The 14,873-nt window shown below is 53.5% G+C and overlaps 1 protein-coding gene across 3 annotated transcripts in view; it reads right to left on the bottom strand.

Moving 5' to 3' along the window:
• Nucleotides 1–249: 249 nt before the first annotated feature.
• GMEB2 (glucocorticoid modulatory element binding protein 2) overlaps nt 250–14,873 on the bottom strand; it is a 16,402-nt gene continuing 1,778 nt past the window's right edge. Inside the window, exons 1-10 of one of the 3 annotated variants that reach the window (XM_027901799.1) lie at nt 13,805–14,248; nt 13,318–13,485; nt 8,926–9,023; nt 8,032–8,162; nt 6,762–6,865; nt 5,386–5,543; nt 3,636–3,707; nt 2,930–3,067; nt 2,273–2,395; nt 250–2,103 (exon numbers count right to left, since the gene is read on the bottom strand). In XM_027901799.1, the coding sequence (XP_027757600.1) occupies nt 1,457–2,103; nt 2,273–2,395; nt 2,930–3,067; nt 3,636–3,707; nt 5,386–5,543; nt 6,762–6,865; nt 8,032–8,162; nt 8,926–9,023; nt 13,318–13,448 (1,602 nt within the window). In that variant the 5' untranslated portion in view covers nt 13,449–13,485; nt 13,805–14,248 and the 3' untranslated portion in view covers nt 250–1,456. Of the gene's footprint in view, nt 2,104–2,272; nt 2,396–2,929; nt 3,068–3,635; nt 3,708–5,385; nt 5,544–6,761; nt 6,866–8,031; nt 8,163–8,925; nt 9,024–13,317; nt 13,486–13,804; nt 14,249–14,873 lie in introns of those variants that run through there. The other 2 variants (XM_027901800.1, XM_027901798.1) reach the window with 2 other exon arrangements.

Genomic DNA, 14,873 nt, shown 5'->3' on the forward strand with positions numbered 1-14,873 from the left:
CCTAAACACAGCTTGGGGACTGGTGGTTATCAGCACTGGGTGCAGCCAGCTGGTCCCAGCCGTGCCATGGACAACCAGACTTTGGAGCCACGTTTCAGGCTCCCTGCACGCCCACAGCCAGAGAGAGCACAGAGGACATGTCCATTTATATCCAATAAAAAGTGCTCCTGTCCTGCCTTAGCACCCGCTTTGCAACCCCGGCTGTCGCACCCAGACGCAGAAGACACAATGAACCAGCAACGCTCTCTCAAAAAAATATTTATTAACTCATTAAAGTGACCTGTGGCTGCTGCTGTTGCCAGATAAAGTTTGGAGAAGCCCCAGCACTCCGAGCACCCGACTCCTTCCAGCCGGAGACGCTGCGAGAGCATCGCTCCGGCCGCAGGGCACGCAGGGGCCCTGGGATGGGACCTGCTGGGAACCGCAGCGGGTGGGGCGGCTGAAGGAGTCCTGGGGGGAAGGGGGTAGAACACCCCATCGTGGAGCAGCTGCTCAAACCCAGCGGGATGAGGCGCCCGGCAGGAATGTGGGGACCGGGGACACCGGGGGTCCCCTCCTCGTGAGGAAGTGCGAGCTCCTCGGAGCGTGGCCACTGGGCTCAGCCCTGCATGTTCAGCAGTACGGCCCTGCCGTGCAGGATGAGCTTCCCCAACCAGGGCTTTGCTTAAAAATCGCCGTTGGCTTAAAAAAACACAAAGTCTCAAAGAATGGAATTTTTTTTTTTTTTTTTTGAGAAAACTTAGAAAAGGACCCTAAATCCTCAGAAGTCACAGCTCTTCCCGGCCCTCTGGGTTTCTCTCTTCCCACTCTTTTCCCCCAGCAGACCTGAGCAACCACCATAACACAACTGCTGTCACAACAGCTCCCACTTGTTTCTGCCACCCGAAAATGCCAGTGTCACATACAGAACCCAACCTCCCAGGGCCAGCGCCCACACTGCCACAGAGCCCTTCCTGGTGCTGATGATTGTACAGATCCACCGAATTCCTGCTCTTGGCAGTCCCTCTCCATCCCTGCAGCCCCTGGGGATGGGGAGCAACAAGCTCCCCTCATGCCAGACCCCCTGGCAGCTTCACTTGCTCTTCCTTTTGCTCCTGCCCACTCCTCCAATGGACACTGCTCTGGCTGAGCCTGCCTATGAGGCAGGGTTGATGAGCCAGAGCAGGATAACTATTCCAAGAGAACAGGGGAGGAAAGCTTTATAAAAAAATAAGCTCTTTTTTTCTTCTCTCCTCCATACAGGGCAGAGCATTTTTGCCTTTCCCTTCTCTGGGCATCTTTCCTCCACCCTCTTTTTCCTCTGACCTGAACCTCCTCGCTCCCAACACGAGCCACTCTGAGTCTTGTTAGCCCGTGCCCCTCGTGACACCACTCCTCGTCCCACAGTGCAGCCAGAGAAGAGGCAGTTCCCCCCAGAGTGGCACGGCCAGCGTCCCTCCAGGCAAGTCCCCCCCTCTCACTTCTGCTCCGCCTCATCGGCCACTGCGGTCACCTCGATGGCGGCGGCAGCGTGCTCGTCCCCGGCGGCCTCGGCGGCACCGGACGGGACAGTCACAACCGTGCTCCCACTGGGAGCTATTTGTGTCACATTCTGGATGGTCGTGCCGAGCCCTGGCAGCGTCAGGAGCTGGAAGGGGCTCACCACCTTCACCACTGTGCTGCCGTCCTGGACCGCGGCCGTGCTCAGCACCGTCAGGTTGGAAGCGTCCGGGTGGATCTCCACCGTGCCGGGGAAGGTGGAGCCGGCGGAGGCCAGCACCGTGTACCCCCCCAGCAGTGGGGAGGCCGGGGAGCTGGCAGCGGGGGGCTGGGTCGGGCTCTTCCCCAGCACCGAGGGCGGGAGGGCCGAGACCACTTTGCCCAGAGGGAGGTTGGCAATCTGGGAGACTGGCACGCCGGGGGTGACGGCGAGCTGTGCCGGCTGGGACAGGACCTGGGAGGTGATGGCAGCTGGTCCGGAGGTGGCCCTGGTCAGCCTGGGACGTTTCAGAGGTGTGGGGACGGAGACAGGAGTGAGGGTCATCAGGACGTTGTTGAGATGCTGCGATTTGTGCTTCAGTTCCTTCGCTCGCTTGCGGTGCTCGTCACACTGCTGCTCCAGAGCTGGAGAGAGAAGTTTGGCTCAGCCTACATCCTGGACAAGCTTCCCAGGGACTGTGGCAATGCCTGGAGCTAGTCCCACCATGGCTGGTTTAGCAAACACCAGCTTTAACACAAACCCCACTTTCTTAGCCCAAAACAGAAGGCAGCGATGACCGGCCTGAGGACATACCTGCCAAATCCCGTGTGTACTGCTCCCTCGAGCGATCCATCTGGCACTTGTGGCTGGCCAGGACCTTCTTGACCAGATCCAGCATACCAAAGTTCTGGACTACGTTGTTGAGTAAAACAGCATCTTAAAAAACAAGACACAGACCTTTGAGGAAGCAAAATTCCCCATGCAAACTACTTACAGCTTGGAAAAAGCCACGCGACAGCAAACACGTCCAGCTGAGACAGCCAAAATCTGCAGGAGGGTAACACAAGAGGCTGGGGAAGAGGAGAAGGCAGAAGCCATGAGAAAGGCCAAGAGGTCTCCAGCGTGTAAACAGTCCTCTCCTGCCTAGCAGGGGTGATAAGAAATCTGCTGGCACAGTAGCTGCGTGCTGTATCGTTATTCCAATGGCCTAAATTCCACCTCAGTTCCCAAGCCAAGAGTTTGTCCAGACCCAAAGCCAGCAGAGAGGAAGCCCCAGGCACAGGGAATCGGAGAACTGAGGTCACCTGAAGTGTCCCTGAGCACAGCCAAGAGCCTGCCCAGAGAGCAGCAAGAAATGGGATTTTTTGTGATGGGCTTTGTCCCTCTAGTGCCATCGAGATATCTCCAAGGAGAAAAAAAAACCACAAACCCCTCTCCCAAGATGACTGAGCCCCGTGCTCAGGTCCTTACCCCCAAGCTGCAGTGGGGGATCCTGCGCTCGCTGCTGCAAACCCTTCATGGTCTCCACCAACTCCTGGTGGAACTCGTGGATCACTTCTTCCAGGAGACCCATGTCCTTCAGACCTTGCCAAAAAGCAAAGGTGTCATCTGGAGAAAGAGAAAGCAAGGAGAGCCTCAAAATCCTCGGCAGGGGTTTAATGGCCACCTGCTGTGGGCTCCCTGTGGACACCCCCTGCAGGGGTGCAGTCCTGCTGGGCTGGAGGTCAGGGGGTTGGGGCAAAGCCCACCCAGAGCGTGGGCCCAAAGGAGGGGCAGCCAGAGAAGGACCTGCTCTACCAATCCCTGCCCCACACTGATGCTACAGAGAAGTCCATTGCTCACAGCACACCAAGGAAAGAGAAGGACTTTATAACCCCTCTCATAGGTTTGGGGTTTTTTTTAAACTCCTGGAGCCACACTTGGCCGTGGCTTTGACATCTTAATGCTTGGAAACAATTTCATCCCCAGGTGATGCTGCAGCACACCCACACACCAGTGGGAAATAACATTGCTCTTTGCTCTGTGAGCAGCAAAGGAATAATCCCAGTGGAGGTTCATGCAAGGAGGCATGATCTGGCAAGAGGGTCCTTCCTGCTCCTCATCCCTTTTATTTCCCTCTTTCCCCACACCTCCTTCACCCGGCTGGGCCAAGCCCAGCGGGATTCTCAAGCCATACCTCCGATGCTGGTGCTCCAATCACTGGCATCCTCACATGTTTCTATGGTTATTGTAGCCGGGGATCCGTTCACTGCAACCAATAGCAGAAAAGAAAAGAAAAAAAAATTCCCAAGTCCTGATTTTTCCCTGTATTTTCATGGGCTGTTTCCAAGGGAAGCGCTCCCTTGCTGCATTTCCGTGACTTCTCCTTTTTATTGCACGGGATCACTTTTGTTTGAATCCAACTCCCAGCACTGAACAGAGGGAGACGCCCAAGTGGTTGCTGTGCCAGCTGTACTTATTTTTCCACATTGGAGTGCAATCCCCAGGGATTACTCCTGCAACCCTTGCAGCACGAGAACACGTGCTCAAGAGCAGCATTTCCCTCCCACTTTCCCCTGCAAACACACCAGTAACTGCTCAGGGCAAAAGTCAAACAGATTTCGAGTCTGATTTTTCTGGCAGCCCTTTTTACCCAGCCACCGTTTGTCTGGAGGGTTTCTAAAGCCTCCAAGGGGAGAGCAGCCCCCCAGCTGTGTGGGGATGCAGGAGGGCTCCCTCCCTTCCCTCCAGCTCTGCCAAATCTCAGCGGTTTTGTTACCATAGAGCCGAGGAACCGGCGTCATTCAAGCCGTGCGCAGGAGCGGGATGGATGGGAATCTGGCCAGAGCCCCACAGAGCTGTGCAGAGTGTTTGGAATGCTCAGCTGCTGCCATTAAATCCAATCACTCCGCTCCTTTCCTCGGCAGCCCTCGGGGCTCTGGTTATTCCAGCACAGCCCAGCGGTGTGGGAAGTGTCTCCCATCAGAGGGCTGATGTCCGTGTTTAACAGGAGGGCTCAGAGCAGGCTGTGCCGTGCATTGGCATCACCTTCCCCCACCTCAGCACCAGGATGTGGTGCCACGGGAACTCTGGAGAGCCAGCCAAGGGGCTTACCCTGCCCCACAGGCACCACTAGGAGCTTGGGATGTGGGGCACTTTGGGGGCTGTTCTTCACGCTCAGAAGCAAAAGTTGTTACGAAATATAGAAGTACTTCAAAATTAGAAAGCTTTCCAATAAAACAGCTGCCTCTAATTACAGGTCAAGTTCATAAAATCAGAGAATGGTTTGGGAGTGACCTCAAAGCACTTCTCATTCCACCTCTCTGCCATGGGCAGGGACACTTTCCACTAGCCCAGGTCACTCCAAGCCCTGTCCAACCTGGCCTTGGACACTTCCAGGGATGGGGCAGCCACAGCTTCTCTGGGCAACCTGTGCCAGGGCCTCACCACTCTCACAGGGGAGAATTTCTTCCCACCAGCCAATCTAAACCTACCCTCTTTCAGTTCAAAGCCATTTAAATTCAGGGCTACAGCTACGTAACCCCATCATTTAAATCCCACTTTTATGATCGACATTCACAAGCACAGATAAAAAAATAATCTGCTGCGTCCCCCAGTTCTCTTTAATCTTTCATCAGACCAACCTGATGAGCGAGCCTTAAATAAAAACCCCTAAATTATTCCAGAAGAAGTCAGGTTAGAGTTAAAAGGAGAAGGGACTCCTGCCCAGGCACCCTGAGCAGCAGGAGAAGCCAAGCTGATCCCTATGGACACAGCCCAACCAGCAGTGAGGACAGAAGGGAACTTCATCGAGCAACAACTACAGATTAATTGCAGTCCTCTGCTTCAGCTGCCTGGTTTTGGGAGAGGCAGGAGGCCAGAAGGGAAGCTCCAGCCCTAAGGGACCGTGGTTCCTGTGCTTTGATGTGAGGAATGGCTGGACGTACCATCAGCAGAGGCGGGAGTCAGAGGGATGTATTCCGTCGATGTCTGGCTGGTCAGGGACACCCTGGCTCCAGTCAGGTCGATCTTGGTGCTCCGGCACGTGTTGGAACACACCTTCGTGTGCTGGTAGAAATCCAGCTCTCCTGAGTCCATGATCTTCCTGAAAGAGGGGGAGCAAGCACAGGGACAGGCCCGTCAGCAAGAGCCAAGAGCTCTGAGATGCAGCTCCTAGCAGCCTTCACACCAAACTTTCAGAGGCAACAGGAGCCTTTACTGGAACTGATGAACTCGTTTGTTGTGAGAGGAAGGGGAGGAGAAAGTGCCTCTCTGGTCGCACCAGCACATCCCCTCAGAAGCTGCAGCTCCCAGCAGAGGGGTCAGCTCGAGTCTCAGTTCAGGGTGAGACCACAGAGAGCCTCTTCCTTCCTTCACTTTCTAGTTCTACACCTCAAAAAAAGACAGGGCATAACCTTATTCATAAACTAAAATCAAGTTTGTCACCTCAAGCAAAGAGGGTGGCAACACTGGCATAAGGGATCCTCCCAGTCTGAAGCATCCCCAGGCCTTGCTGGCCAACAACCCCCTGAGCTTCCCAAGATTTGATCCCATGGGCTGCTGGCCTTGCCTTCACACATTCCTCCTGAAGTTTTTTTTTTCCCCTCTCAAAGCCCTGCCTTGTCAAAGCCTAAGCCTATTATGCAAAATCTACGTGGAGCAAAAGCTGCTTAAGAGGAATATGGGAGAGGCCTGCATTGAAGCAGAAGAATACAGGGAGAGGCAATGTTACCCTGTGAAAAGAGCACAAAGCCACCAACAATTCCTGGAGAAAGAGGTGATGCTATTTTATCCTGCCCAAAGGCAGAGACAGACTTTAATTAAATCACAGTCTCAGGCTGGTGTTCAGGAAGACCATAGAAGAATTGAATTACTGTAGTTAAGACTAGACAAGATAAATGCTTGCATAAAGAATTTCTTTTTTTTTTTTTTTTTTTGCCAAGTAATGTCAAGCAGACCTGCTGCAACCAGAACATTAGTGATGACCAGACCAATTTCATTTGGTGGGTCATACTGGGGACCCACAGACAGCAAGGCCTGACCACCAGTGGCCATTAAAATTTCCAGTGTCCTTACACCAGCTGGGATCTCAGTGTGGTTCGAGCCCTAAAACGACCAGAGAAATATTTCTTGCCCCAAATTATTCCCTAGGCACAAGGACAGAGCAAAGGCGTTGGACTGACCACATCTGGGGCCAGGCTGTCATTAAAACAAACGTTTAGTGGCTCATTTGCTCCCTCAGCAGGAAAACAACTGTGCCCAAGGCTCTGTTCTACCCCACCACAATTCCCCCAGAAAGAAGGGGGGAATGGAAGAGACTCACCGGAGCATGATCCCGTTCATCCGGATCGCCCGCTTCCAATCCTTCAGCGTGGACTTGCCTGCCAGGTGGACAAACTCCTTGGGGCTAATTAGGTGATCATCAAACTGCAGAAGGCAGAGGTGCACCATCACTGCCCCAAGCTGTAAATAGCCCGGGGGTGCCCTGCGAGCAGGGTTCAGCCGCGGGGCCCGGCGGCGTTTCCCGGTGCCCAGCAGTGGGTGCAGCTGCACCGCAGCCTCCACGTGCCATTTAACAGCACCAAACCAGATGGCTGGCACACACCTCCCACCCCAGAGAACCCTGTCTGAGTTAAAAAGATTAAAGCCAAACATGGGTGGTTAGTCAAACTGCTGCTCAGAGCCAAGGGCTTGGGGGGTCTGTGTGAGTTTGAAGCGCCCAGCCCAGGCAGGACAGCTGGGAAAAACAGCTTGTGCAAAGTATCATGAACAGCAGGGAGCTGCTCACACTCCCACTAACAGTGGACTCAGGAAAAGCTGGGCTACACTGGCAACATTTGGGTCCAGGGACATGTTAAGCCCCACAGGTGAGAGGGAAGGAACCCATCTGTGGGGCCAAAGACCATTTGGTCTTTGACCTCCTGCTCCCACCGGTATCAGTGGAACCTCTGGCCTCCCTCGCGGCACACACCCACTGCTACTGAAAAGCAGCTTCAGGCAGCTGGCAAACACCTTGTCAACTCTTTCCCTGCCTTTTATTGCCCTACACACCCAGCCATGACTGAACACACGTGCTGACCTAACAGCAACCTGCAGAATTATAGAATTATAAAATCATTAAGGTTGGCAAAGATCTCCAAGTTCCTCAAGTCCAGCTGTGAACCAGGTAGCTCTTTAAAGAGCTACCTTACAGCTCAACTCAAAGGATTTCCCAAGTCCAGGTCTCCTCTTTTCCATGCCCATGTCTACCAACACAGAGCAACATCACCATCAGTCCATCAGAAACTGCTTCTCTTAACAAGGACATGGCCACTTCTCAAACTATCAACTTTCCAACTGAGCAGATACCAGAAGTGCCCAAATTTCTCAAAATTTTCAGAAACACGTTTAGTTGAGGCAGCGCCTCTCCAGCCAAAACTGCTCGACTTGGCCAAGACAAATATCAGGTACCCCACAGCACCAGGAAAATTTCCTCCTTTTCCAGCATGACGTGGTTCTGATGCAAAACAGCTACCAAAGCTCATCACAAGCAGGCCAGGCCAGGTGAGCCCACAGCACGGGCAGGAGCCCAGAGCTGGGCTCTCTGCTCTCACCTGCACACACTTCACGTTGATCCCGGGGCACACAAACTTCCTCCAGATGAGGTTGGCTTTGCTGTCCCCGCAGGTGATGGGGTAGACAATCTCTGCCTCCAAGCTGTCCTCATCTTCAGCCATCTTCACTTCTCACAGGGATCAGAGGAAGGGACAGATCAAAGAGAAACGTGAGCCACAGCCCCCCATTCACCTCCCCGAGGCACACATGCAGCCAAGAGCAGTTTTGAAACTCAGGCATGAAAACAGAGTAGATGTTGCATGGTGGACTGTATTGGGGTTTGTGGCCACCACTCAGGTACACTTTGCAACTAAAGCATCCAACCACCCACATTTCTCAGGCAAAACAGCCCAGGTAGATTTATGCCAACCCAGCTGCAGCTGAGCACCATGGAATTGAAGAAGTCAGTGGTCTCACTCGATAAAAAAGAAAGGAATGATGTTATTTGGGTGGAGACACCCTTGGTTTTAGACTAAAACTGACTTTAAGTCAACTCCAGCCCAGCTGGTCGAGGTTTTTGCTCCCTAAATTCACTTTTACCTGTAACCAAAGCCAGTGAGTTTGCTGCAAAACTGACATCCCCACGGCAAGCTGGAAGGGCAGAAGTCAGGGATGGGCACAGGGATTCATCCCAGACCAGGAGAGGGCAGCAGCAGCCCAGCCAGGCACTGCCAGCTCCCTCCTGATCATCCAACCCCCTGCTGCCCGCTGGGCTCCCCTGGATGCCAGGACAGCATCCTCAAGGCCAGCAAGAGAACATCCCTGGTACCCCTGGTGGCTCAGCACAGCAGCGCCCAGACTTTCTCAGCCAGCACCAGAGCAGGGTTGTGCCACACTGGGGGTAGTGGAGCTGGCACAGCTCAACCAAGGGGCTGTGGAAGGAGCTGACCTACCTAGAACCGCTTCCTTCAGGTGTGTGGAGGCTGTGAAAGCAGCAGCAGCTGCAGCGGCTGCATTTTCAGTCTCCAGAGTGTCTTCGTTTATGTCACCGCTGGAAAGAGAGCCGGAGACATCCTTAAGCCATGTGGCTGTGCCACCCCCACGCCCGATGCCCCGCGGAGACATCGCCTCAGAAGTCCCTCCGACCACATTTTCCCACAAGAGCTAAAAGTCAGAGCTCTGGGTTTGGGAGGCTCAGCTCCATTTTTCCATGTGGAGATGAAGAGCCCCACAGTGGGCAGGCCCCTGTCAGCAGCCTGGCTGGCTCTGCCTTGCATCCCCTTTAATCCCAGCCCCGTGGAGCTGCCTCCGGCCCAGCCCACGCTGGAGAGCTGGCGTGGAGGGATGCTGTCAGCACAGCCCCCTTGCTCAGAAGTCACTGCCAGCTCCTGGCAGCTCTGCCTGAGATTTCCTCAGGAAAAACATGTGTGAAACATGCTGCTGCTGTCTGGGTAAAGGACTGGCTGAATCCCCTGGTATGCAGGATGCTTGTGGGAGTGGGACCTCAAGGAGCCACAGAGACACTATAAAGAAGTTTGACAAATCCCAACAGCGGATCTGTGAGCAGAGATGACATAACATGAGCTACAGACCCTCACAATCTGATCTCTGAGCCCCTTAGAACTTGATATACCCATGATATCCACTAATAGCTGGCTATCCAACTGCTTCCATCCTTCTTACACTGGGGATCTCCACCTTCTCTTAGTGTTTTCCTCCCTGCCACAGGCAGGGACACCTTCCACCTGAATGCTTCCAAGGATGGGGCAGCCACAGCTTCTCTGGGCAACCTGAGCTAGTTCCTCACCACTCTCACAGGGCAGAATTTCTTCCTAAAATCCCATCTAAATCTACCTCCCTTTTAAGATGCATGTTTGGCAGTGTTATTGAAGACGAGTAATTGCTGCATCGAACTTGTCCTGCAGGGGCAGGGGGGGAAATACAATTTCACATACTTAGGCATATAAACTTTCTAGGAAGACTGTACAGAGAAAACAAACACGAAATCTACCCCAATTTGGTATCATGGGTGAATTAAAAGATGGTCCTAATGACTCATTGGCAACCGCATTTTCCATCCGCGGTGCCACGGGGACAAGGAAATTCAAGAGCAACTGGTTTTTCCATCCTGGCTCCTAACACACAGCTCCAGGGTGGAACTGCAGCTTCAAAGCATCCCTCCCCTTGGCAGCTGCAGGGCAGGTACCTGTGGGGAGCAGCACAGAGATAAAGAAGGTGTGGGCAGCAGCTCGGCCTCACCGGGTGAGTAACTTGGAGATGCTGCTCCAGAGAAGAGAGAGATGGAGGCAGATCCAGCTGTGACAGAAAGGGGATGGATGTCACACTGGCTCTGCACCTCCCAGAGAACAACAGCCCAGAGCCCTGGGAGGGGAAGGAGATGGGTAATACAAAAGGACTTGAAAAGGTAAATTCTTTGCTAAGGCATCTGCACACAGGTGAGTATTAGAGAAGTGGCGGTCTGACAGAAGAACAGAAGAACCATAACCTGTTTATTTTTCATCAGTTTGCTGCTGGGTTCTTGCATTTCTCCAGGTGCATTTGAGGAAAAGTATGTCCCACTTCAGCAGGGTGCCAGAGGCAGCAACCACCTCTGGTGTGCACAGCCCAGCACCCCAAAGCCACGACCCTGAGCTGCCTCCACCTGCCACCACATCAAGAACCTCCACCAACTCACCCCGCAGCAGAAAGTCAGCACCTGAAACAGAGCTTCCTCCAGGACTCCCTCGCATTCACACCGCTCCCAAAAATGACCGAAAGGCACGACTGGATGGGGAGGAATAACCCAGCCCACGCCTTAAACCTCCAGAGGAAAACAAACAAACCAACTCCAAGCTTGGACTAAAAATTCAAGCAACTGAAGTCTGTGTCTGCCATGGAGATAAAACCGGGGAGGAGATAAAACCACAAAAAAAAGGAGAGTGTCTCCACGTTGCTTCTCCCATCCCATTCCGGAGGCAGATGCAAGAGAAAACACAAACACCTTCCAAGCCCCAGCAGTGCAACCCCCCCAGGCCAGTCCTGCCTTTGCTGGTTGCCATGACGAAGCCCAGGGAGGATGGTTCTCATCTTCCTTCCCAGGAGGATCCATAAACCAGATGGGAGGAAGAGAAGAAAGCACGTGTGGATAACACACCAGGCTGGCGTCTCCTTTCTCCTCTCTCCTGCCTCGGCTGGAAACTTGAGAGAGGAAAGTCTCCCCCCAAAAACTTTGAGCTGGGGCTGCTGATCAGAAATACAAGCACCAAGCACAGATCCCTTCTAATCGCAGACCAAAGAGAAAAGCTTCTGGCTCATTATTATTTTCCCATTTCCCTCTGCCTTTTCTTTAAAAACACATGAACTAATTAAGTTCTTAACAATTGGGTGCACAGGGAGTTTTTTTAATAGCAGATCCATACCCAAAGGAGCACTAGAAAAAAGGCACCAGCCCCCAAGCTGAGTTTGGTTTAAGTGCCAAACAAGGCAAGTTGAAAGCTCCCCATGTGAGCGGTGACTGAGCCAACACCGAGGGATCTCAGCCCATGCCTGCAGTCACTCTCCTGATGCCAGCTGGGGCTACAGAGAGAAAGGGAGGGGAAGCCAGCACTCCTGTGGGAGCAGAGCCCCAGGAAGGCAACCATCCAAAGCCATGGAAAGACTGGGTGGCTCATGCTGCCACCCCCCACCACACCACTGCCCTGCTCGGCAAGGAGAGTCAAGCAGGTTTTGCTCCATGACCCCAAATCCACATCCTTTCCATGGACCCAGTACCATCCCCAAGCATGGGGGAGCCAGGACCTTGCTCAGCAGCCCTTCTCCAGAGAGCTGCACAGAAAACCCTCAGGGAATCTCTTCGTACCTGCCAGGGTATCTCTGCTCATAGCTGTGACTAAATGAAAATGTTCCTGTCTCTGCTGTGCAGAGCAGTCCTGCTCCTGACCATCCAGGGGACCCTGGGAGGGTGAGAAAAGGTTTCCAAGCTTTTACTTGACAACCAGGAACCGTCCTGCATCCAAGAGCAGACATATCCCGAGTGTCACGTCTGGCTGCTTCTCCACTGAGGGAGCCAAGGAAGTCACCAAGGGACAGAAAGCAAGAGGAGTGGAACCCCTCTTCCCCACCATCACCCACTCCTCTGGGAATGGAGAAGGATTTTGGAAGCACTCACAGACTCAGGATGTGGAGGAGCTGGGCAGATCCTGCCCATCCCAGCACTGATAGCTCTTGCCTCTGCCTGTCCCTGTCCATTCTCTGCCAGAAATTCATCTGTTAATGGGTTTTATCCCATTGGATTGGAGCAGCACAAAGGGAATGCACTGCAGCATAAACACTGTCCCCTTCTGCCCTGCCCAAAGCTCCAGGGCATTGACACAAAGACGTGTTTGAGAAAAGGAGACAAACACCTCCTTCTTATGGAGAACAATAAACAGCCACTCACCACCTACTTATTTCAAGTACAGGGACTTCTGGATCAGACAAACCTGCCTGGATCCAGCTCCAGGTGTTCATATGGATTTTCTGCCCACCCAAAGAGCAAAGCACAAAAATGGCTCTGGGCACCATCCCATGAAAAACAAAGAAATAAAGCAAAGAGCCCATCACCAATGTGGGCCTTCAAGGTACCAGCCAACCGCCATGGGCAACCCGCCACTGAACAGACCAGATCTGAACCAACAGCCCCAAATCTGAAATTCCAACAAAAAAGGCAGAAATTAGGTGAAACAACAGCACTTGAGCAATCAGACACGTTCAACTCTGGGTTTTTTCAGCGGTGCCTCCCCGTTCAGCACTGCGTGGTTTCAAGGCCACCTCTCTCACTCCCACTGCTGGCAGTGGAGGTTCCTGCAGAGCTTGGCTGAAAAACAGCCCCAAACCCCCCCACACCTTCAGGAAAGGGGAGTCCACCTGCACCACCCTCACCGTGCTGCAGTCAAACCCATCTCTTGGAGGTACACAGCTTAGTGAAGCACTTGTGAAATAAATAGCAGAAAAAACATTGATTTAGCTAATGGTGTCCTGTTCCAACCAGATTTGTGCCCACTCCAACATCCACATCCGCTCAGGAAAGGATATTTTGAGTTGGAGTTTTGGTTTTTTTATATATATATATATATAAATAAATAAATAAATAAATAAATAAAAAGCTGTATTGCTTTTTACTCTGGGTACCAGCACCAGCTCAAAACCACCAGTGGTAACTCAGCTTTAACAGAAAAATACAGCCAAGCCTGCTCTGCAAGTTCAGAGCTGCAGATCCCTGGGTATGGTCCTGGGGTGTCACCAAGGCCCTGACGAAGCACTGGGACTCCCCGGTGAGCTGTGAGTGCCCCAACCCCGTCTCTTACCCGTGCTGGGACAGGTTGGTGGTGACCAGCACCGTCTTCACCTCCTCCATGCCCCCGCCGTCCACGGCGCCGTCGGGCGTCGTCACCACCACCACCTCCTCCATGTGGACGCTGACGTCCGGCGTCGCCATCCCCGCAGGAGCGGGAGAGCCCTGGGTCACCGGCTGCCTGCGGAGGAACGAAGGGAAGCCCTGTGTCAGAAGGTGTCCCTGATGGACTCGGTCGTGGAAGGGACACCGGTGTGGTGGGACGAGGGGGCTCTGCAAGGACCTCACGTTCTAAGGAGAAAGGGACGAGCAAATCCCCAAGTGCTCCTTCCCAGGAGGAGGGATGAGGGGAGGCTCAACCCAACACATGCCCTGCAGGCTGGGTGAGAGCGATGGGCATGGGTGGGACTGGGGTGCGGAATATGAGAGAGGTCCAAAAAAAAAAACAAATGGTCCTGGCATCCACTGAAAACTCTATGAAGATACATTTGGAAACGCACCTTCAAACTGAGCATTTCAAACTATCTCAGAAGGATTTCATGCTGCCAGAGCAGCTCATCACTGTCTTCTTCATGGCAAAAACAGGGACTCTTCCCTCCTCCAAAGTCACACACACAAAAATCAAATTAAAAAAGCACGTCAAGCCCGCAGAAATAAAGTGACATCTGGAAACTATTTAAAAGTGTGCATTTCTAATAAATCAGCAATAGATGTAAGACAGCACTCCCTCTCCAGCTCTCTTGGAGACCCTTTAGGCACTGGAAGGTTCTCTGAGGTCTCCCCAGAGCCTTCTCCTCTCCAAGCCAAACACTTCCAGCTCTCCCAGCCTGTCTCCATAGCAGAGATGCTCTGGTACTCAGAGCATGTCCATGGCCTCCTGGGGACTCACGCCAGCAGCTCCACATCCTTCTGGTGTTGGGGGCCCTAGAGCTGGAGGCAGCACTGCAGGAGGGGTCTCACCAGAGCAGAGCAGAGGGAGAGAATTCCCTCCCTTGCCCTGCTGCCCACAGTGCTGGGGATCAGCCCTCATCCAGGCATGGAGAAGTCAGTGCCAACAAAGCATTCCCTACAGCACTGGGGCAGCCCACATAGAGACAGGTAAGGGTGCACCTCATCCAGGTCTGGCTGTTCAAGCTCAGACCCCCATGACGTCCTTCAAGCAACGGCACAGAGCACGGCAGAGACGCCACTTGGCTCCCACCCCCTCCCCAGGACACGGCTGGAGCAGTGCGCTGACCCAACACGTCCCATGAGACTCCAAAACCGGGTTCACGCCCTGCAGAAACACCTGCCTGACCCACAGGGACCCCACAGCGTGATCTTCACCTCCATGGAGCCCATGGATTTACCCAGGGTGGACTGGCCCCTCCACGCCAGCCCAGCACGAAGCCACCGACAGAAGCGCTTTAGTTTTCCCAGCAGCGCAGTCGCTGCGCTGGGCTCAGCTACTCCCAGTTTTGTTGCCCCACGCTTGTCCTTCATTTTGGGATGAAACCCCTCCTGCAGCATCAGCATCACCTGCAACAGCCTCTGCAGCAGCACGAGGTTTTGGGATGCTCCAGACACCCT

This window comes from Empidonax traillii, unplaced genomic scaffold, assembly GCF_003031625.1.
Source record: "Empidonax traillii isolate 1590-97213 ecotype Southwest subspecies unplaced genomic scaffold, ASM303162v1 scaffold816:size509043, whole genome shotgun sequence".
Taxonomy (NCBI): Eukaryota; Metazoa; Chordata; class Aves; order Passeriformes; family Tyrannidae; genus Empidonax; species Empidonax traillii.